This window comes from Bombus affinis, unplaced genomic scaffold (genome assembly GCF_024516045.1).
Source record: "Bombus affinis isolate iyBomAffi1 unplaced genomic scaffold, iyBomAffi1.2 ctg00000128.1, whole genome shotgun sequence".
Lineage (NCBI taxonomy): Eukaryota > Metazoa > Arthropoda > Insecta > Hymenoptera > Apidae > Bombus > Bombus affinis.
Genome location: NW_026108856.1, coordinates 203,724 through 227,840, shown reverse-complemented (window position 1 = coordinate 227,840; position 24,117 = coordinate 203,724). Strand labels below are relative to the sequence as shown.

General features: G+C 41.4%; 1 protein-coding gene across 2 annotated transcripts in view; it reads left to right on the top strand.

The window, feature by feature from the left end:
* Nucleotides 1–19,805, top strand: part of LOC126927529 (6-phosphofructo-2-kinase/fructose-2,6-bisphosphatase-like) — a 129,539-nt gene extending 109,734 nt beyond the window's left edge. The window contains exons 1-4 of one of the 2 annotated variants that reach the window (XM_050743615.1): nucleotides 4,273–4,332; nucleotides 5,920–6,301; nucleotides 6,793–7,062; nucleotides 17,257–19,805. In XM_050743615.1, the coding sequence (XP_050599572.1) occupies nucleotides 6,086–6,301; nucleotides 6,793–7,062; nucleotides 17,257–17,685 (915 nt within the window). In that variant the 5' untranslated portion in view covers nucleotides 4,273–4,332; nucleotides 5,920–6,085 and the 3' untranslated portion in view covers nucleotides 17,686–19,805. Of the gene's footprint in view, nucleotides 1–4,272; nucleotides 4,333–5,919; nucleotides 6,302–6,792; nucleotides 7,063–17,256 lie in introns of those variants that run through there. The other variant, XM_050743616.1, reaches the window with a different exon arrangement.
* Nucleotides 19,806–24,117: the final 4,312 nt, after the last annotated feature.

Here is a 24,117-nt window from a genome sequence, read left to right as displayed (position 1 = left end):
GCAATTTTTTATAAAATCTTCTATCCTTTCCATGAGGCGTGGGATTTTGAATTGGTCTTTGATTTTACTATATGTCTTTTGAATATCCAAGTGTCCACTAATGTCGTTATGGTTTTCGCGTATAATGTCTAGAGCTTGTTCGTCAGTTATGGTTTGTATTGGTTCGTATGCAAAAGTTATTTCTTCAATTTGGTCATTAATAAACATGAGTGTTATTTTGATCCTAGCTTTTTCGGCTTCGGTAAAACTATTGTCTCCTATCCCAATTTTCTTGTGTTTCTTGGTTAGTTCAAAAATTTTTCGAATCCAAGTATCTTTGTCGAATGGACCTAATGTTTCTCTATTCAATTGATAGAAGGTGTGATCGTTTGGCGTGATTTTAAGTCGTCTCGGGTGTGTCGCGTCTTCTGACCATGCGTTAAAGTGTTCTACAATATTTTCGGAGTTTGCAGGTGTGTCTGGGACTGATTTGTCGGTAATTTGGTAAATTTTTCTGGAAAGTGCGTCGGCTGCTGTGTTCTCTTTACCTTTGCAATAATGAATATCGTACTCGTATTCTTCGAGTTTAAGTCTCCATCTAATCAAACGCGAGGAAGGGTCTTTGCAATTTTTGAGCCAAGTGAGTGCTTGGTGATCGGTTCGAATAACGAATCGTCTTCCTAACAGGTATTGCCTGAGTCTCTTAACTGCCCATACGATAACTAATAATTCCTTTTCTGTGGTAGAATAATTTTTCTCTGGGGGGTTGAGTGTCCGTGATATGTAACAACAAGGATGTCCGTCTTGTGATAAGATTGCGCCTATTCCTTCATTGGAAGCGTCTGTGGTGAGTGTGAATGTTTTCGTGTAGTCTGGGTATGCTAAAACTGGGGCTGAGCATAGCTTTTCTTTTAGTGTGTCAAAGCTTGTCTGTTGCGTTTCTGTCCATCTAAAAGGATTGTCTTTCTTTGTGAGATCTGTTAATGGTTTGGCGAGTTTGGAAAAGTTTTTAATGAATTTTCTGTAGTATCCAGCTAATCCGAGAAATGACTTTACGTCTGTTTGTGTTTTGGGAATCTTAAAGTCTTTAACTGCGGAGATCTTTTTAGGATTTGACTTTATGCCCTCGTGTGTTATGACATGTCCTAAGTATTCTAATTCAGGTTTTAGAAACTCGCATTTGTCGGGTTGGATTTTTAGTCCTAACTCTTTTAATCTTTGCAATACTATAGCAAGGTTTTCATTGTGTTGTTGAATTGTACTACCGAATATTATTATGTCGTCAAGGTATACAAAGCAGTATTTGTTCAATAATCCTCGTAACGCGGTATCCATCATGCGTTGGAAGGTGGCTGGGGCGTTTTTTAAACCGAATGGCATGCGATTATAGTGAAAGTGTCCCTGAGGTGTGCTAAAGGCTGTATATTTCTTTGAGTCGGGGTCCATAGATATTTGATGGAATCCCGAAGATAAATCTAGAGCAGAGAAGAATTTGGCGTTGCCTAATTGTGATAGAATGTCGTCGATTGTCGGTAGTGGGTAGGCGTCTTGATCGGTAGGTTCATTTAATTTTCGAAAGTCGATAACTATACGCCATTTCTGTTTGCCTGATGCGTCTGATTTCTTGGGTACTACCCATACTGGACTGTTGTAAGGAGAATCTGATTCTTCAATGATATTTTTATCTAACATTTTTTTCATTTGTTTTTCAATTTCTGCTTTATGGGCCTCGGGAGGTCGGTACGATTTGGTATTGACGATTTTGTTTTCGCGTAGGGTAATAGTGTGTTTTGTTAGGTTAGTACAAGGTAGGGTATCGGATTCTAGGTCAAACACGTCTATGTAATGTAGGAGGATCTTTTCGATAGGAATACGAAGTTTGTCTTCAATATGGTCTAGTCTAATTATTTGTTTCATTTTAGCAATTTTATCGAGATCGTGTTCATAAGAAAGATCATTAGTGATTATAGTTGGTTGCTCACCAGTATTGCAGAAACATACTCTCGTCGGAACTTTATCCAGATAAATTGTTTCGATTTTGGTTTGCCCTGGGAGAATGGTTTTCGGCGCCTGGAAAAATATTTCGTTCCCGTTTAATTGTATCGATTCGTTGTTAATTCGATATGAGTAGTTAGAGAGCATAGGTAAACCAATTATTCCGTCTTCTATTAAAGGAAAATCGTCTGGCACAACGTGAAATGTGTTCATGATGTTAAAGAATTGAAAGTCTACTGTTTCGTCAGTTTGGAATTTGTCATTGCCCATGTAAAATGTTTTAGCTACTGTCATTTTAGGTTTAAATATGGCACTTGATCTTTTAACTAAATTTATTCCTGCACCGGTATCGATTAAATATCGTTTGATTTCTGTTCCCGATCGAACTCCAATGGATAGAAGTTTTCCTGTTGTTGCGTGTACTCGTACGACGTCTCTCGAGGTTCTGGTAGCGCTGTTTCCTCTTCTCGTCCCGCATTCTCCATGTTTATATTGTAGCTGCGCGGTGGCGGAAGATTTCGCTGGCTGGCCGGTTGAAAATTTTCGGCAGTAATTTGCGGTATGTCCTATTTGGTTGCACTTAAAACACTTCATTCTCCCTCCGTTGTTTATTTGAGTGCTTGTCGGCAGGCGATTGAGCGTAGTCATCGGACCGCTCCTAAGTGGGGGTTTGCGTTGTGACGATACATTCCCTCGGGCGAATGAGTGAGCTCTTATTTGCTGGCTGCACTGATTTCCGCGGTTTCGCTCAATTTCTCCGATTAATAGTTCTGCTTCGAACGCGGCATCTTGTGCTTCTTGTAAGGTGCGCGGTTTCATGCTTGATGTTCTGATTTCTATCTCGGGTTTTAAATTTAGTATGAACGTTTCGGTTGCGCGTTCGTTCTCTAGGTCTATCGCGACTGCTCGTCGAATAGGATCGCGGATTTCGTGTTGCAATGCGTATATAAGTTCATTAAGACCGTGTCGAAATCTTTTGACGTACCGTGTACTGATTCGTTAAAACTTTGCCGAGTTCTTTGTAATATATCTCGCGCACCGTTTGAAGTTACGTTAATCGATACGAACTTCCTCAGATTTTCGAATAAGGCGCCGTACGTCTCGATAACCGAATGTCTAATGCTTCTTTCGGCTTCGCCGACAATGCGTTTGGTTAAAATTAATTTCAATAAAGCACGCTTTTCCTTACATTCCGATCTAGCTTCGCTTACCCGCTTGATGAATCCCTCCACTCCAATGTCATCTTGACCGTTGAGGACTGGGATGAACTCGATGCTGGTTTTCGCGTCGAACATATGTCGTTCGTACGAGGCTGATTCTTCTTCCTCGTCCTCGGAGTTCGCTGGGTCGGAGGTTTCTGGAGTTTCTTTGATCCGAACGCGTTCTTCCGGAGATTTCACTATGCGGGTGTCCCGAGTAGTGCTTCTGCTGGCAGAACTAGTATCGTCTGTCATAATTGAGTTGAACTCAGACGTATCTACGGAGGATTGTACTCCTAGCTTGAGTTCGGCCACAGTCTTCCCTATTGGTTCTATTTCCTTGATCCGTTGAGTGCTTTCATCGCGAATTAGTTTATACAAATCATTTATAGCTGCCTTATGTTCTTCGTGCTGGCGCTGCATCATATCCAAAATTGCCCGCAGGTTTGGATCACCGCTAGTCGAAGCGACAGGTGTAATTTTCTTATCGTCCCTTTTGTCCATTTCAGAGTAATAGATCGTCGGAGTCTGACGTTATCGAATGCAATCGATCGATCCTTTTAGAGGAAATGGTTCTACTTACTAATAAAACCGTTTTTCGTAATCCAGGTTGCTTGATACACCTTTGGTCGGATGTCCCGTAGGCCAAAACCGTAATCTTGTTTTATCCAACGTTGATGTATCCTGGCAGGATCGCCAAAATGTCACGTAAAATAAGAAAGAAATTTAAAGGAAAGAAGAAAACTTTATTTTTTCCTCGTTTATACACTTCTGAACTCTAGCCGTGGCCGTTCGAGACTGAGGCTCTTACAATATTTTCTTACTCTCGGTGACATCTGTTTCTTCTTTTGTTTTTCATCCTTCATTATCCCCACTACCCTGTAGGCGTACTGACTATTGCTACGCTTCTAGAACATTCGGTGGAAGGATCGTTAGGACATAGATGAACCCTCAGGTACTCCGGCAATATACATTGTCGCCAAGGTCGCCATGTGTAATGTTCAAGTATCGGCTGTCTGGAGAATGTTTAGAAGTGGTCGCCTAAGGTGACGTCAGGGCAAAAGAGTTTGGGGTTACAAACGCAGCGTTGAGAGCTCTGGCCCAACGAGACGCGATACACGAGTGCGCTACATGGCTCGCAGGCGGAAATTCCGTAGCTGTAAGCATCAATTAGACGCGTGACAAACGTCTAGTAAAGATGTGAAATTGAATAGAATCTGGAGATAAATTCAGTATCGAAAGGAGAACGCGTGCCGTTGCATTCGATCGAAAATAATCGCAAAAGTTCAAGAGATTTCAGTATCGAATCGAGAACAACAACACACGCGATTGTATTTGATTGAAAATAATTGAAAATAGTTGAGAAAGATTCGGTATCAACACGAGAACGAGAATACGCTCGGTTATGCTTGATTGAGAGTAATCGAAAAAAGTTGAGAAAGATTCAATGTCGAAACGAATGCAAGCACGCGCGATTGCATTTGATCGAAAATAATAGAACAAAGTTAAGAAAGAATTTTAATCGTTGCGCATTTGAAGAATCCGACCGGAAGAAGAAACACGTGTTTTTTTTGTTATTATGTAACCGGAGCTGCAAGAATAGATTAGAATATTAGAACGGTCAAGGGTCGTATTTATACATAGATCGCGCTAACGGTGGACGACGCGATTAAACCGAGGCTAGTCAAGCCGGTCCACCTTTCTCCGACCGAACCGAATATCGTCGTACGAGTTTTACCTTGCTTAATATTTTTAACAACATGTACCAACGTTCCACGATAGAAACCGCAATAGTTCATGGTGTTGAAAGTAGCTTAAGATCGGCTCGTTATTTTCTCGATATTATGCGCTTTAGAAATAGTCGAGAATTGAACAAATATGACACGAATTCAATATGAAGACTACAACGGTAAAACGTGTCTTCACGTTAAATTTTAAATTCTATGTGGAAACGTATCTTAGATATTATAGGAAACTAATTATTTAATTCTGAAATTAACGGTGCATTTTTCCTTCCAAATTATATCATATTGAAATATTCCTATTTATTCTAATTTATCGTATTCTTTCTATGTGGTCTTGATATATATGTTAACAATAAGAGAAACCAACATGTAAATTCATATATAAATTACTCGCCATAATTATTAGGACATCTACACGTTATAAGCATCGATTGGAACACTTTGACACTTTTCTTTATCTGCTATATCTTACATTACAAAGTACATATGCCGCGAATGAAATAACAGATTTATAACGAAATTACTAGAAACGAAAGCACTCCATTCGTATTAAATATCAATATGTGCCCTAATATTTATGGCCGGCGGTGTTCTTAATTGAACAAAGCGATAATTAATTTTGACGAAGGGCCTATAGCAACATGAAGACACTTTCAGTATTTAAATTGCATTTATCGGGAGAGAAAAACAAAAGTATAGGTTTCATATTCAAATGTGTTTAAATAATACAAATATTAGCTTAGATCATGAATTTATAGCACGTGTCAAAATATGATATAGTTTTGGTTAATTTTGACTTGCATTCTGCTGGTTTACACAAATTATTGGAAAGCTACCTCCTTGTTGCAGCAATCTCTCCAAATATACAATACAAAGAAAGACAATTGAAAATCGATATAGTCTAATGTCTATTTAAATAAAATGCGTAGGAAGAAATATACTGAAATTTGAGTTTGCGAGTCGTCACAGTTAGTTGCATTTAAGAATTTTCCTGTTTGAAGATCCTGGACGCCACGTTGGTGATGCGAGCGCAGCGCGCCGAGGTCTTCGACTATTTTTCCGGGCAGCGGTTATCGCGTCCTCATTATCGAGTGCGTCTACGACGATCCGGTTGTACTGGAGCGAAATTACAAGGAGATATTGCGGTACAGCGCTTGCTATGTTGGCATGGATTCAATAACAGCCGAAGAAGATCTACGATTGAAGATAGCTCATTACATTCGATCTTACGAGCCAATGGATGAGAAGACGTATCCACGAATCCGTATCGACACCGGCAGCATGGATATCGAGTCCTGCATCGTGTCTGGCGATGTGGAGACAAATGTCCTTGGATATCTTGGAAGCGTCACTGTTGAGCCGCATACTCTTTATTTCTCTCGGGTTGGTAATCCATCAAATTTTACATTTGTCATCGTTTAATCCCCATCTCAAATGTTCTAATCCTAGAAGCTCAGCCTTAGCGTCTTTAGTCTTAATTATAAGAATTTTTCGACAAGTGATAATGATAACGATAATGAAGAAACGTGTTTGTTCTTAGATTACAAGCTGAGTCAAGGACAATTGAGCCAGGTCGTGGCGCTTGCAATTATTAAAAAGATTAACATACATAACTGAGCACTTCATTTAGCATGACGAGTCCTCAATTGTTTACACACAACATGTTTTAAAAGCATACGTATACGTATACGCATACGTAAAAACATACATATTGTATTTTTAAAATCTTGCTATCTTATCAGGGTTTGGTTCCAAAAGTAATTTCTTCTCGCCTGATCGTAATCTTATCATTGCTACGCCTCTCTTTTTGAACGTAATCAGAATATTCTACGATTTGGTAAAACTAAAGCTCTCCCTCTCTCTTTTGATTACAGCACGGCGAAAGCGAGTACAACGTATTGGGTAAGGTTGGTGGTGACGCAGTTTTAAGCGCACGTGGCGAGAGATATGCACAAGCGTTGGCCACCAAGTTCAACGCTATGCGTATTCCCGACCTGCGCGTGCTAACTAGTCGCCTTCGAAGGACTATCGCGACTGCTCGTGGCGTGGAATCGCCCCAAGAACACGTGACAGCACTCAACGAACTCCACGCCGGTATCTGTGAGGGGCTGTCTTATGAAGACATGCAGGAGCATTATCCGCAGGTAATTTCAGATCAAACGCGTCTTCCTCCTCGAAATTTCGTCACTGCTTGCATTGAATTACGTTTAAGGTGTTGTTGACCAAAGTGAAATAGCGAGTGAAGATAATTTATACTTTTAAGGATGATTCATCGAAAAATGTGTAAATTCGGTTTCACTTACTACTTGCCTAATCTTCTGGCTGTATTTAAACGAGCCTTCAATCGGTTGAATTTATCAATCCCTAGCTCTAAGAGCTTTAATTTATTTGTGTAGTAAATGGTAGATAGCTGTAACAGTTATCATTGTAGGTTATAGGGTATAACGGTATAAGCTTTTTGGGTATATAGAGTATATAGGGTTTATAGGGTATAAGCTTTTTGAATTAATCTAATTGTATCAGTATTATGTTAGAAACATGGTACTATAATTGACACATTTAACATTAGTATTTGATCAAAATTTTCCCAGTGATTGATTAGTTAATGCAGTTATAATTTGTATTTCAATAAGTTTGGGATCCTAGATATGGAATATTTATTATCTACTAGGTTTGTCAATTTAATTCTCTAAGCGAACAACTTTCAATCGTATCTTGGAAAATGAATAATAACATAAATCTTCACGGATGACTCAAGCATTGAATACTTGGCCACTGGGGAAAAGTATCGAGTGACTTAACGTCTGCGCTAACAGTCTGTAACTGATTAAAATTCAGTTGTATGCAAATTTATCCATTTACATCCACGAAATATTTGCTTGACTAATGAGAATGAGCGTTGAAGTTCAAAGAAATATTCCCAGTCAAGTACATAGCAGATAGAATATAATCACAATGTTTCACGTTGCTAGATCGAACTCAATCAGTCTGATTAATCTGAACGAAGTTTTAGAACATGGATAAATGAATATTATTGTTTAATCGAGCTATCGCGGGGAGACGCGGTCGTTAGAATACGCGTCAACGAGAGTCGTAAATTCCCGTTACGATTGGATTAATCGACACCACGAATAGTTCGATCCCCGTATTTCGGTTAGGATAATCGGGGTGGTTGATGCGGTATAACACTGGAAGTCAGAGTTATAATAATGTATATTTCCAACACTTTATACAATCACACAAAGTAGTAACGCCGTTGATTAAGATACAGATAACGAGAGAAGAGTTAGTCTTGAATGAGAGAAGGAGAGCTTTAGGCGCTCTAGGCCCTTGAGAGTTATAGGAACTGTCGGAGTTCTGGATAAGTGAGAGCCTTAGAAGACTCTAGGCCGTGTAGGCACCTTGAGAAATGATGAAGGAACTCAGAAAGATACAGGAACGGTGAGAGTTGTAGGAAATGCAGGAACCCTAGGCACCGTGAGAGACGATCAAACTCCAAAGTTTTATTCTAATGTGAATGCGGAGGAAAGCTTGGTATGGGTGTGCCCTTTGAACGAAGAACGCGGATTCGTTGCTTACATTTTCAGTTAGTAAAGTGAGGGAAATAATCCGCGATGTCGATTGGTTGGGACCAATGTTAGGAAGGAAGAGAGGAGGAAGAAACCTCCTACCAACTTGGGTCCTAGGCGACATTGTTTATAGGGAAACTCAGATTTTCGGTTAGGTATATCTCCGCTTTCTTCGTTATTCTTAAGAGCACATAATAAACCCAAGGACCTTTCTAAAAACCGGCCGAAAACACTTCTGGAATTAGAAAGTCTTTTCTGGCAAACAGATGTGCTTAGACCTTGTGTGCGAACAATGCAGCTAGAATTGCAACTTTATAGTGGGTCCTTGGGCCTATGGAGTGTTAGAAGGACGACAGGTAGACCGTTGGTTGGCAAGCCGCGCGCGATGGCGTGCAGATGTGTTGCACGGCGTAACATCCTCCCCCCGTTGAGAGGGCACCGATCAAAAACCTGTAGAGATAAAATTGATTAAATCTTCTATCCGCCTCCTTGTTGATTGTTGCTGCCCTGTGTACTGTGGCCGTCCAGAGGATGTAGTGGTCGCCAAGAGGAATTTGATGATACGGCTGGAAGGCCGGTGCGCTGAGGATATTTGTCTGTCCTGGAGACTGCTTCGTCGCTGCGTCGAAGGACCGTTGACTGCCTTGTAGTCTGGACCGCCGTGGTTCTTGGCATTGCCAAGAAAGTTGCCACTGAAGTTCACGGATCCAGAAATGTCGTGAAGAGCTCGGCTTACGAAGTATTGTAGGACACCTCAGACCTGGAGGTGTCATTATACATCTCGCCGATTTCCCAATGGTAGATCATATCTGTATGGAGATGCGCTTTTCATCTGCCTTCTTCGATGTTTGTAGTTGCCTTGATGAGGCCGTCGTCGCCAGGGTAAGCTCGATGATACGACCGAAAAGCCGTTGCGTAGAGGACACCCGTCTGTCCTGGTGTCTGGTTCGCCGTTGCGTTAAGGGGCCGTTGAAGTTCACGATCCAGGATGTATCGTGAAACGGTTCGGCCCATGCAGTATCGTGGAACACCTCGACCCATGAGGTGTCCTTGAATAGTTTGCCCCAGGAGGTGTCGTTGAATGAAACTCCGGTGATGCATGGTATAGATTCGAACACGCCGCAGAGTTGTGTGTTTGATTGGGGGACTGAGCTCCCCCCGATGATCTGCCCCAATTGTGCTATCTTGTCCCACATGTCGTGGATTGTATCGTGGTAAGACCTGGAGCAGATTTCGCCTTTCTTGTATGGTATCTCTGCAACATCAGATTCGTGAAAGTATTGCATGTCATTTGGACATCCTCGTTGCTGTTTCGGCTGAGGAAGCGTGGAGGAGGTCATGGTTGATTGAGGGACGAGGCTCCCCCCGTAGACCCATCCGGATCGCGCCTTCTCGCTGATGGCTGGTAGCTGTACCGGCGTGGCCCAACAATCCGCAAGAGACAGAATCAGAGATTTGTCCCACGTAGTGCTCTGTGGGCTTAGTGGACAAGTGTTGAAATCAGCTGGCGCGTTCTGAAAACTACTGACAATTAAATGATTAGTCATAGTGGTAATAACGTGGAGATGATCCCGATTTGGGTTACTCGCAGGCGTGGCTCCTCGCCGCCGTGGCGATGGAGAATTCTTCGCGTTAGGTCGTGGAGAAAGACTCTCCGATATGATGTCCATGTCAGGTGTAACATGTAAAGTGGTGTTCTCCGTCGGCGGAGTATAACTGTTTTTGTCCTGGACGTGATTCAGTTCCTTCCTGTCTTGCAGATCTGGAGCATTCGGCTGATTCGAGACATCTTGTGTAGTTGAATCAGATGGTTGCGATGCTGACGATGGGAACGTGGTTGTCGTCAGATCGCGTGTGGGTGACACGTTATGAGTGTCACGCGGTAAGCTCAGCGTGGTATGCGACGAAATCGCCGTTTGAGTGGATGCGATGGTTTCCGTTGGCGGAATACGACCGTTGTTGTCTTGGATGAGAGTCGGTCCCTTCCGGTCCAGAGGGTCTCGAGCGATTGATTGATTCAAGACGTTGTGTAACGTCGAATCAGATGATTGCGATGCTGACGCTGCGAACGTGGTCGTCAGATCGCGGACAGTTGACATGTTGTGAGTATCACGCGGTGAGCTCCGCGTGGTATGCGACGGGATCGCCATTTGAGCTGGTGCGATGATTTCCGTCGGCGAAGTACGACCGTTGTCGTCTTGGACGGGATTCAGCTTTGTCCGATCCAGAGAATCTCGAGTGATGGACTGATTCAAGACGTTTTGTGGCGTTGAATCAGATGGTTGCGATGCTGACGATGGGAACGTGGTTGTCGTCAGATCGCGTGTGGGTGACACGTTATGAGTGTCACGCGCTGAGCTCCGCGTGGTGTGCGACGGGATCGCCATTCGAGTTACAGCGATGGTTTCCGTCGGCGGAGGTTGATCCTTGTTGTCCTGGATGGGATTCACTTCCTTCCGGTCCAGTGGATCGTGAGAGGTTGGCTGATTCAAAGCATTTCGCGGCAATTTGATACCAGTGGCTGATCCATTGTGCGCCGGTCTCGATGACCGGGGTTGTCGTGCTGTACGTTGGTTACGTCTTAGCCGATCGCATATATCGTTATACTGTTCTCTGATCTCGAGACCGCGCGTTTGTTCTTCCGGGAGTTTAAGCGACGCGGACTCGCGGCCGACGGCTGATTCGCCGCTTGTCGATTGTGACGGTATACTTCGTCGTGTATTGATTAATTGTTTGGCTACTCGGAGTTGCAGTCTTTCGTATTCTTCCGCTAGCTCACTGCCGCGCGCGATCTCTCCCTCGTCTAAAGTTACGATCTGGTGTTGTAATGCACGGAGTTCCTTCTCGACGGTTTCTAGACGTTCTTTAATTTGAAGCAAGTCGATCTCTTCCGAACAGCCTGATTGTTCAATGTCGTCGAGTTTTTTTTCGAGGCGTGTAAACTGGGCGATATAGTAGCTCCGGCGTCGACGCAAGACGGCAAGTTCGTTTCCGGTTGCCATTATTTTTTATGTAATTGATAATGAAATCGTTTGAACTTACTTCTGTTGGCGATTGTCCACTTTGTGGCAGGAGACTGTGTGGTTGCGTTTCAACCACCGAATTATACCTCTTCAAAGGTGACGACCCTTTACGTTACTGACCTCGCTGGGGTGGTAACGCTTCCGCTGCTGGTTGTGTTGGATTCACGTGGCACTGTATGAGAGTGGGTGTCACTGGCGTGCACTTTTCACTTGACACAGTATCCGGCTCGAAGGACCATGTTTAATCGAGCTATCGCGGGGAGACGCGGTCGTTAGAATACGCGTCAACGAGAGTCGTAAATTCCCGTTACGATTAGAATAATCGACACCACGAATAGTTCGATCCCCGTATTTCGGTTAGGATAATCGGGGTGGTTGATGCGGTATAACACTGGAAGTCAGAGTTATAATAATGTATATTTCCAACACTTTATACAATCACACAAAGTAGTAACGCCGTTGATTAAGATACAGATAACGAGAGAAGAGTTAGTCTTGAATGAGAGAAGGAGAGCTTTAGGCGCTCTAGGCCCTTGAGAGTTATAGGAACTGTCGGAGTTCTGGATAAGTGAGAGCCTTAGAAGACTCTAGGCCGTGTAGGCACCTTGAGAAATGATGAAGGAACTCAGAAAGATACAGGAACGGTGAGAGTTGTAGGAAATGTAGGAACTCTAGGCACCGTGAGAGACGATCAAACTCTAAAGTTTTATTCTAATGTGAATTTTTTTTTTTTTTTTTTTTATTTATTAGAATATTTACAATCAATTCTCGTTGAGAATTTTCAGTAACTGAATTTGGCGTGATACAATGACATGGATTATAATAGCTTTATATTGTTGATTCTAGTAGGACTAAGGGTTTAATCTAGTGGGTATTTTCTTTTTAGTCTGCGGATCTGGTCCGTCGTGTCCAGTAGTTGGGTGACTAGTGGGTTGTGGTGGTTGTTGACTCTTGTGCTATATCTGCTTCTGGACTTGTGTATTTCATCTTTGACTGTAGGTATCTTGAGGTCTCGGTGGATTGTTTCGTTGGTAACATACCAGGGTGCATTTAATAGGGATCTTAGCGTTTTCGATTGGAAGCGTTGGAGTATTTCAATGTTGGAGTTACTTGCTGTTCCCCATAGTTGGATTCCGTAGGTCCAGACAGGTTTTATTACGGCTTTGTAGAGGGTTATTTTGTTCTGTATGTTTAGTTTGGAGCGTCGGCCCGTGAGCCAATAGAATTTTCTTAGTTTTTCCTTTAGTTGCTTTGTTTTTTCCGAGATATGTTCTTTCCAAGTTAGCCTCCTGTCCAGGGTCATGCCCAGGTATCTTACGGAGTCCTTGCTTGGGATTATTGTGTTGTTAATGGTAACCTGGGGGCAGGTTTGTTTTCGGAGCGTGAAGGTTACATGGGAGGATCTTTTTCGTTTATTTTAAAACCCCATTTTTGGAACCACTTTTCCATGGAGTCGAGACTTCGCTGGAGAGTGTATGAGGCAATTGCCGGGTCTGCGTGGGTAGCTAATAGTGCTGTGTCGTCGGCAAATGTTGCTATTGTTACCTCGTTTGATATGGGTAAGTCGGCAGTGTAGATGGAGAATAGTAGGGGTCCGAGGACACTACCTTGCGGTATGCCGGATTCTATTGGGAATGTTACGGAAGTGGCGCCTAGACATTTAACTATGAATTGTCTGTTGGTAAGGTAGGATTTTAAGATGGAGTAGTATGGGTGGGGTAGGATTTTTTTAAGCTTGTAGAGTAGCCCTTCATGCCATACTTTATCGAATGCCTGTTGGATGTCTAGGAATACGGCTGAGCAGTATATTTTCTTTTCAAGGGTTTGGCTGATCATGTGGGTTATGCGGTGGATTTGCTCTACTGTTGAGTGTTGTTTTCGGAAGCCGAATTGGTGATCTGGGAGAGTTTTCAATTCTTCTAGGAGTGGAAGGAGACGATTCGTGAGCATCCTCTCGAATAGTTTAGACAGGGTAGGTAAGAGACTGATTGGGCGATAGGAGCTGGCTTCATATATTGGTTTACCGGGTTTGGGGATGAGGGTGATTAGTGAGATTTTCCACGCCTTAGGAAAGTGTTCTAGGCGGAGGATGGCGTTGAAGATTGATGCGATGAGTGCGATCCCTTTTATGGGGAGTTCCTTGATTGCTTTATTTCCTATTAGGTCGTGACCTGCTGCTTTCTTGGGGTTTAGGCGACTGATTGCTTCTATGATCTCTGCAGAAGTGAAGGGTTGAATAGGAGGGGACATTTGGAAGGGAGTGTGCAGGTATTCGGTGACGTCCGCTGCAGCTATGGAGGAATGGGGTTGGAATACTTCAGTCAGGTGTTCAGCAAATATGTTGGCTTTTTCTATAGGGCTACGCGCCCATCCACCCTGCGGGCGGCGGATTGGAGGTATTATTTGTGGGGGGGCGCGTGAGTTTCCTGGAGGCTTTCCATAGTGAGTAGTTTGAGTCGGCTGTGGGGGACAGGCTGGCGAGATATTTGTGAAAACGGTCGTTATTGTAGTTCTTTATGGTTTTGGATAGTTTTCTAGTTGCGTTGTTTAGTTTGCGTTTGTCCTCCGGTGTTCTATGGGTCTGCCATATCCTTCTTAGTCTACGTTTTTCTGCTATTTTTTTTTAATATGTACTGGGGGTATTCGTGATTGCTGATGGACGTTTTTGCCGGTGTGGAGACGCGGATAGCGTTTATTATGCTCGCATTTAGGTATTCCGTGGCTGCTTCGATTTCGTCATTGGTTTTTAGTGAGGTTGAGGCTGAAGTTGTGCGGGTAAAGACTTCTCTAAAGAGCTGCCAGTTGGTGTGTTGGTTATGAATGGAGCCATTAGGTGTATTCTCGATGATGGTTGAACTGACTGTTACTATCACGGGGTAATGATCAGAGGAGAGATCGGCCGAGGAATTGATTTGGACGTGTCTTGGCGAGATATTTTTGGTTATGAAGAAATCAAGGAGATCGGGTATTTTGTTTGTGTCGGTGGGCCAGTGTGTGGGTTCGTATGTGGTAAGGTAGTTGAGGTTGTTGGTTATTATGCTGTTGAGGAGGTTTTTGCCTCTTACTGTAACCAGTCTGCTACCCCATTGGGTGTGTTTAGCGTTATAGTCTCCTCCGGCTATATATCTGTTGCCCAGGGTGTCCAGGAAGTGGTCGAAGTATTCTTTGGCAATGGAGTGTCTGGGAGGGCAGTATACAGCTGAGGTGGTGATTGTACCATGATAGTCTTTTATTGCTACGTTTGTTGCTTGGAGGTAGTCTTTCTGGAATGGTGGAAGTTCGTAGTGCTTGATGTTTGCTTTGATTATGATTCCGGTGCCGCCGTGGGCCTTTCCGCTGGGGTGTTGGGTATGGTAGAACTTGTATCCGTTTATGTTCAGGTAGTTTTTGTCGGTGAAGTGGGTTTCAGATATGAGCATTATGTCGATTAGCTGGTGTTTTAGGAAGAGTTCTAGCTCAAGTTTGCGTTGCGCTAGACCATTGGCGTTCCACAGAGCTATGCGTCTTGGTTTTATTTTGTGTCTGGGCGTATTAATTTTTCCATTATGATTGTTAATAGCGATAGCAAATTGTTTATTTGCTCTGATTGTTTCTCTATTAGCTTTTCAAGTCTAGAGACGTTGTCTGTGTTAGGTGAGGTAGTGGGGAGGATCCCTGTGGCTATTTGGTTTATTTTGAGTGCCTTGTACCGCTTGGGCATAGGAGTTTGAGGGAGTGGTGAGTTTGATAGGGCTGGGTGTTTGATTGGTTGGGGGGATTGGGATAACGGTGGATTTCGGCGAGCTGGGTGTTTGGTAATTTTCCTCTTTTGTTCTAAGTTTGGGGTATTTGCTTGAGTACAGAGTTTTGTAGGCTGAGTAGCCTTTGTAGTTGGCAGGATGATCACCTTGACAGTGGATGCACTTCGCTGGGGTTTCCGGTGATTTCCTGCACTGGTCGGTGGGGTGTGTACCTGCACATTTGACGCAGCGGAAGGTGTGGTTGCAGTATTTCTGTGTGTGCCCATATCTTTGGCACCTTTTGCATTGGACTATCTCCTTTTTGGTTTGCGGTGGTTCGAATTTAACGATGGCGTTCATTATGCGACTGATATTGTAGATTTCCTTGTTGTTTGGTTTCTGTTTTAAATCAATGAAAAATAGGGATAGCGGGTCTTTTGTGACTCTATGCCTTATGTTGCTGACATTGGTGACTTCGTGGCCGAGTTTCGATAGTTCTATTTTTAGTTCGTCGATGTCTGCGGAGTGGTGGATGTTTCGTAGCACCACCCGAAAAGGTCTTTCTTCTTTGAGTTGCTAGGTGTGGAAGTTGGCGTTCAGGGCCCTGAGTGTCTTGGTGAGCTTCCTGTAAGCTTCTGGATTCGTAGGCAGGATTTTTACCTGATTGTTGGTTATCTTCAGGTTATAGTCCTCCTTGGAGATATCTCTCTCTAAGGACTTGGTCATTGTCTGGATGTCGATGACATCGTTAATAAATATTGGTGGGGGAGGGGGGCGTCTCTGTGCGTGGTGGTTAAGTGGTGAGCCTGCGGTTTCCATGGCATCGTTGGTGGATTCCAAAATTGCGAACCTGTTGTGGGTGTTAATTTGCGTTGGTGGATGTTCGTTCGAGTTTGTGTCTGCTGGTTCGGTTTTGCGTTTTTTCGCCTTATTGGCGTCGTTGGCACGGGGGGATATGCAGAATTTCTGCCACGGGGGGAGTAGCGCGGGGTAGTGATGGGTTTGGACAGGCGAGCCTGGTCGTGATTGTTGGGCCATCATCGAGCTAGCTATTTCAATATGAATAACTAGTCGTGAGGCTATGCGGCAGGGATCGGGTTGGGGTTAGGTGCGTAGGCTTTTCTTCTCTCTGGCGGATAGGAAACACTTGGGAAGATAGGAGCACGTTGTGTTCACTTTCGACGGTTGGGCGACACGTGTTGTTTTCGAACTTCACTGGGCACTAGAGGCACGTCTGCACGCTTCGGCACTCGACAGCGAACTGATTCTAATGTGAATGCGGAGGAAAGCTTGGTATGGGTGTGCCCTTTGAACGAAGAACGCGGATTCGTTGCTTACATTTTCAGTTAGTAAAGTGAGGGAAATAATCCGCGATGTCGATTGGTTGGGACCAATGTTAGGAAGGAAGAGAGGAGGAAGAAACCTCCTACCAACTTGGGTCCTAGGCGACATTGTTTATAGGGAAACTCAGATTTTCGGTTAGGTATATCTCCGCTTTCTTCGTTATTCTTAAGAGCACATAATAAACCCAAGGACCTTTCTAAAAACCGGCCGAAAACACTTCTGAAATTAGAAAGTCTTTTCTGGCAAACAGATGTGCTTAGACCATGTGTGCGAACAATGCAGCTAGAATTGCAACTTTATAGTGGGTCCTTGGGCCTATGGAGTGTTAGAAGGACGACAGGTAGACCGTTGGTTGGCAAGCCGCGCGGGATGGCGTGCAGATGTGTTGCGCGGCGTAACAATTATAATTACAATACGAAGTTGATGTGTACTTATTAACCGTGTACTATAACGAAACTTAAATCATACCATGATTTGAATATTATATCGCAGGTCTACTTTATTAAAGCTTATGTTTAAAATCAGCCATTGTTCCCTGACTTTGCATAAGCTAGGTTTTAATGCTTTGAGGACCTCGATGTACGAACCATTCCATGACTTAGGCAAAAGTCTATATACTTTAGTATATAGTACATAGATAGCGTATATACCTTCTAGATCTCTAAATCAATGCTTTTGCGTAGGAATTTGCATGGCGCGATCAAGATAAGCTGCGCTATCGTTATCCATGGGGAGAAAGCTACATCGACGCCATGCACCGCGTGGAACCGGTTATTGCTGAATTACAGAGATCCAACAACATCTTGGTCGTGTCTCATCAAGCTATTCTGCGCTGCATCATTGGCGTTTTCACAGATAAAAAACCGGAAGAGGTGCCTTACGCTGAGGTGCCACTGCATACCGTCATCCGAATCAGCAGCCAGGGTTACAATTACAAGGTGGACTTCTTCAAGTTACCCATAGAGTGCGTAAACACGATTCGCGTGAAGCCGAATAATTGTAGCGCGGACAGAACCGCGGACGATGCTCTGCTCACAGTCCCAGCACATTTCGACATACCGGATCCTTGGCGAAATCTTGGCAGCGGACCCACTCCCGTACAACAACACTGAGAAACCGCTCGGAGATCCACGATCACGTCGAAAATTCGATGTCTGTTTGTTTGTAACCCCTGGAGCTTTCAGCAGTGATGTCTTCTTGGAATATTTTTGCTTTTGAATTCAGGCAGGGGATGAAGATTTGAAATATCATGCAAGTATGGATTGAATATATTTTTAGTACGTATATATGTATAAGTAGATCGCTTTAAGGTATCTTTAAGAAATACAGATTCGATGAGACGGAAGATGATGATATCGGAGTCAATTCTAGATAAATAGATTGGATAGATCGCGTGAAAGAAACGACATGTAAATTCAAATAATCGTTATCGATACTGGAAATTTATTTCTGAAATATTCTCATGAATTTTCTCATGAATCCCGAGAAACTTAGGTCGTTTCAACTTTGACTTGTTTATCGTCGAGTTCCGTTACCTTCGCGGGATGTACTCCGATTGTCATGTTTTTCCTCGTTGATTCTGTTCCCATTGGCAATAATTTAGTATCCTGCTGCTGGAGCCCTCTATACGTTATGTTTAAGCAGTTTAATTTTAATAATCACATACAAGTCAAATGTTACATTAACTCTAATATGTCGCAGATGACTATCGCAAGAAATATTTTAATTGTACATCGTAAAATTCAGAAAGACAGGCAATCTTTTAAATTGTAGGAATGCGAAACATGTCTTTCGTATTAAATTCTATTTCAAAATATTGATATAATATATACAACGAACACACGAAAGACAGTTTTTTTAGTATTGTACTATTTATAGGTGATAGAATTTTAGATTTATGTATTTTCGTTTGCCTAGTTCCTAGCACAACGATTGTAAGCCTTGAGATTTGGACAATATTAGGATTTTTATTACTGTAAAGTACAATTGAAAGATACTATATCGTAGCGTTATATAAAGTTTGACTATAAAACGGACCTGATATCATTGTTAACAAAGAAATAACGAATATTGTATTTTTCGAGTGTGTATGAGTGTTCGAACGATAGATGTATATTTCTACGCACAAAATTAGCGGTATACTGTGCTACGGTCTCATTAAGAAATGTCAAACATTCGAGCAAAGTATTTTTCTCTACGAAGGAAAGCGCGAGAAATAATCAACAGAGGCGATTAAGAAAGAAAAAAAATCGATATCGAATGGTGCCTGCTTCTGTCGATATACTGTTACGTTTCACTTAGAGTTATATTCTATCTCGTGGACCGCATAAACATGCATAATATTTTATTAGGCATCACGTGGAAATCTCCGAGCAATCTATTTATCCAGAACAAGCTCGAGGATTCGTAAAATGTGAATAGAATAAAAAATAAATAAGCCTTACGGAACTAATTTATTCTGAGATGAACTAAGTACGGCAGAGGGCAAATTAATTTTCTATACAAGTATACAAATGGCACAAGTTATCTAGTCCATTCATTGCTGAACATTCTGGCGTTCTTTCTTTTCTCTTTTGCTATGCGGGAATCGACATAAAAAATTATACAGCGTTCTAAATGTTAAGTCGTATTAATACCTTTTAAACTCCTTTGTTTGTTTGTTTTTTAATTGTGTATTGTATTTTCGAGCTATCGCGGGGAGACGCGGTCGTTAGAATACGCGTCAACGGGAATCGTAAATTCCCGTTACGATTAGAATAATCAACACCACGAATAGTTCGATCCCCGTATTTCGGTTAGAATAATCGGGGTAGTTGTTGCGGTATAACACTGGGAGTCACAGAGTTATAATAATGTATATTTCCAACACTTTATACAATCACACAAAGTAGTAACGCCGTTGATTAAGATACAGATAACGAAAAGAAGGATTATTCTTAGATGAGAGAAGAAGAGCTATAGGAGCTCTAGGCCCTTGAGAGCTGTAGGAGCTGTCGGACTTCTGAATACTGTGAGAGCGGTAGGAGACTCTAGGCCGTGTAGGCCTAACATAACTTCCGCAATTAACATTCAATGACTCGTGTGTATGACTAGAATGATTCAATAGAAACAGGTACAGCTTTGAATAAGTTTGACTAGATAAAAAGTGATTATCAAGTAAACTGCGAACATGCATTTGTGAGAAACTTATGAACGTACGTAATATGCAAAAATATATAAAGTACGCAAAATAGAGTAGTCGTTAGAATATTTAGTAAAGCAAGTTTCTGCTTAGGTTGCATTCCTTCAGCAGTATCCATAAAACTATGAATTTGAATAAATATTCGCAGTTTACTATTCAAGACCCTGATGGAAGCTTAGACAAAGTCTTAACCACAAATCTTAAAAAATCAGCAAAAGTACAAATATTTCATAAAGTTTCACCATTGTTTCAATGAGAAACGACGAGATTCAATAAAATCCCGTCAGTATCCATTTTAAATGCCCGAGTATCCATTTGGCAGTATAATCCCCAGTATCAATTTGGCAGTATAATCTCTTTGTTTACTCGCCAAATGGAGGTCCAAGCTTCTCAGCATTCTGTCTTGAATCTCCTGGTCGTGAGACGAAGTACTTTTCCATAAACCAGTTCTACAATGCGCCATTCTCGGCTCGTTCCTCGAATAAATCCCCAGACGAAAGGCAGAGTAATTCGATTGAGACGACTTCGAGTTTACATCCCATTTCGTTTCGGGAACAACATTCTTCATGAACCCCACTGTAGCTCTGCGACAGGTGTCATAACCCAACAGTTGAATCTTTTTACCGTGAATCGCGTCGAATTGAGGCTTATTTAATTTGCTGTTAGTCACTCGGTTCATGATTGTTTCAACGGAGTCGGGTGTTCCGGGAAGATTCTCGAACACTTTGCGAAGAACTTCATTTGTCAGGTCTTCCTCGCTGCTGGACTCACCTGACGAAAAGTTCTAGGTGTTAACTTTGTGTCTGGTTGAATTAACTGTAAAAACGTAAAAAGGCAGAACGAGGCACGAAAACTGTTACATATCGATTCCGGTTTGTAAACCAATTTTAAAGAATTATTATTTTCTATGATAGTAACAAAAAATCAAAATCAGTAAAAATATCGATTTCTACGTCCATTATGTTTTGATTCTATACTTTGTACGGTTCTGCCTTCTTTACATTACAAAAACAATATTTAAAAAATTGTTTGCTAATATCATAACTACATCACAAGATATTTGTTTGTTTCATTATTGTAGTATCGGAAAAAAGGACAGGATTAGGATAATTTAGATTTGTAAAATTCTCCTAATACTATTTATTTAAGATAAATAAAAATAACAGAGATTAATTGGACAGAGAACGATAAATGTTCAACTTGAACTAAAACACAAAAGTCTTATTCCACTCAAATCACTCTGTAAATGAAACATTTAAGTGGGGTATAAATTACTCCGTTCTATAGTATTTCAGGGTTAAGGTTTCAATAAAAATTGATTTACGAATAAAAGAAAGATATGCTCGTGTTGCATCGTAGGTACTACGCGGTCGTAAATCCTATTCGCCGCCATGTAGCCGGAATGAAAGCAATACCATTAGCGATACTAACAGCCTGCCTTATTTGGGTGCTGGCGATTGTTCTGTCGATGCCTGCTGCTCTTTTCTCTCACGTGATGAACGTCGACATAACAACTAACTCCAGCATCCACATCTGTAACCCTTTCCCCGTGGAATTAGGCGAGTATCTCACACGCTGAAATATTGGACATTTCTCCGTGTTTTCATTTCACACCCACGAAGTCGTATTAATTTATTTCTCGTTCTGAAACGCAGGGGCAAGCTATAGGAGAGGGGTGGTGCTGTTCAAGTTCCTGGCCTATTACATCATTCCCCTATTCATCATATTAGCATTTTATTTTCAAATTGCACGACACCTTCAACTGTCCACCAGGAACATGCCCTGCGAATTATCTGCAATGCAGCGGCTGGAGCAAATTCGATCACGCAGAAAGGTTGAGTGAATCGATATTATTATGAAATTATACAATTTTCAAGTAAATCTAATTTTGACACAAAAGTTCTATATTTGGTATACAAATATTTGGTATACAGGTATACCAGTGAAAAGGTGTAGAACAGAGAAATTGAAATTGCTACCTGTATGATATTTTTATGAAATTACACTGCTTATATATGCAGTCAGCTTGGAAATAAATTTAAATTGTAATAAATTGTTACTTAGACTGTGATGTAAATTGAGTTATAGTTATAAATTATTTACTTTGAAAAAATTTCACGCTCATCATGTACCCGAGTAACAAGGTGCAAGAAGAAGCGGAATTAATTTAGCGCAAATCTCGAGTCGATGGTGCAATTGTTATAAACTATACTTTACTTACGCAATCTTCGATACGATCAATAATAAGATTATGTAATACGACCTTAAGCCAATATACGGTTAAGCATCGATGAAACAAGTCTAGTCCAACAACTAGAAGAAGGCGTTCCATAACTTCCGGGATAGAATGCTTTTGTGTTTTAGTTCAAGTTGAACATTTATCGTTCTCTGTCCAATTAATCTCTGTTATTTTTACTTATCTTAAATAAATAGTATTAGGAGAATTTTACAAATCTAAATTATCCTAATCCTATCCCTTTTTCCCGATACTACAATATCTATAATAAGATTTCGCAGGTATCTGCCTCAGATCGACCGCGACCTTAGCAGATTTAGTCATCGCTCAATTGATCCTGTAAATATGCTTTCAACGTCTCGACACCGTTGTCGTTAGATAATACGCCTTTGCCTCAACTTTTGAAATATTACGTTAAATAAATTCTCAAGTTCGATATTTAACTTCTTTCGCAGAAGTCTTTTTTATCAGAAAGATAAATGGAGATTAGCTGGAAGAAAACGTCGCCAAGAGAAATAGTCTTTTCACAGCCGAGGAACAAATCTGGGAAGAGTGCAGGCGTTCTAGCATCTACGAAAAATAAAGAGGCGATAACTCGTAGTCGTTCGAGCGAATGGATCATTTTGATTCGCATACAGCGTGTCTTGGTATGGATTGCCAGCGGATAGTAGTTAAATCGAATCTCTCGTCCAGGCGTAATTCTCAGCCGTTATCTAGAGGTGATTTGTATTCCATGAAATTGTATTAATCTCGAAACTCTATTTTCACGAAACATAGCTACCGTTATTACTACTACGAAATGGCTCTTTGTTATCAAAATGGAATAGAGAACGGTTGAATGCATTTGACGGATGAAAACATTGGAAAAGTAGAAGTAAGAACCGTGGTTATTGAAGGTTCTGTCGTATCTTCGCTAGACACGCTTCGATGCCACCTTCTATCGAATTAGTCGAAGTGAATCAGAATATCGAGCCGCCTGTGAAGTGATTTTTAAATCAGACAACAAAGACTTTCTGTTATCGAGTATTTTAATACACTGACTTGGTGTATTAGATCAAGCCATTGTACTCACGTTGCATAAAAAGGAATACATTTCGATTGAAATAATAATTGGTCGAAAGACTTGATCAAATATGCGAACGATATTCATCTTAAATTGTGTACGAAGTTTTCAAATAAATTATTGTTTTATATTCAACAGAAACGAGGAAGACGTAGAGTTGGCTCGTTGAAGAAACTTCATTGGTCATTGATACGTCGATGTACTTTAAGATGATCGACCGTCACTTTTCATTCAAATACAATACGGAAAGTGAAATTGGATTACATGCTAAAGATATTGCCAGAGAATATCCCGATCTATAATGATTTATAATTAGCATTCTATCCCGGAAGTTATGGAACGCCTTCTTCTAGTTGTTGGACTAGACTTGTTTCATCGATGCTTAACCGTATATTGGCTTAAGGTCGTATTACATAATCTTATTATTGATCGTATCGAAGATTGCGTAAGTAAAGTATAGTTTATAACAATTGCACCATCGACTCGAGATTTGCGCTAAATTAATTCCGCTTCTTCTTGCACCTTGTTACTCGGGTACATGATGAGCGTGAAATTTTTTCAAAGTAAATAATTTATAGCTATAACTCAATTTACATCACAGTCTAAGTAACAATTTATTACAATTTAAATTTATTTCCAAGCTGACTGCATATATAAGCAGTGTAATTTCATAAAAATATCATACAGGTAGCAATTTCAATTTCTCTGTTCTACACCTTTTCACTGGTATACCTGTATACCAAATATTTGTATACCAAATATAGAACTTTTGTGTCAAAATTAGATTTACTTGAAAATTGTATAATTTCATAATAATATCGATTCACTCTACCTTTCTGCGTGATCGAATTTGCTCCAGCCGCTGCATTGCAGATAATTCGCAGGGCATGTTCCTGGTGGACAGTTGAAGGTGTCGTGCAATTTGAAAATAAAATGCTGATATGATGAATAGGGGAATGATGTAATAGGCCAGGAACTTGAACAGCACCACCCCTCTCCTATAGCTTGCCCCTGCGTTTCAGAACGAGAAATAAATTAATACGACTTCGTGGGTGTGAAATGAA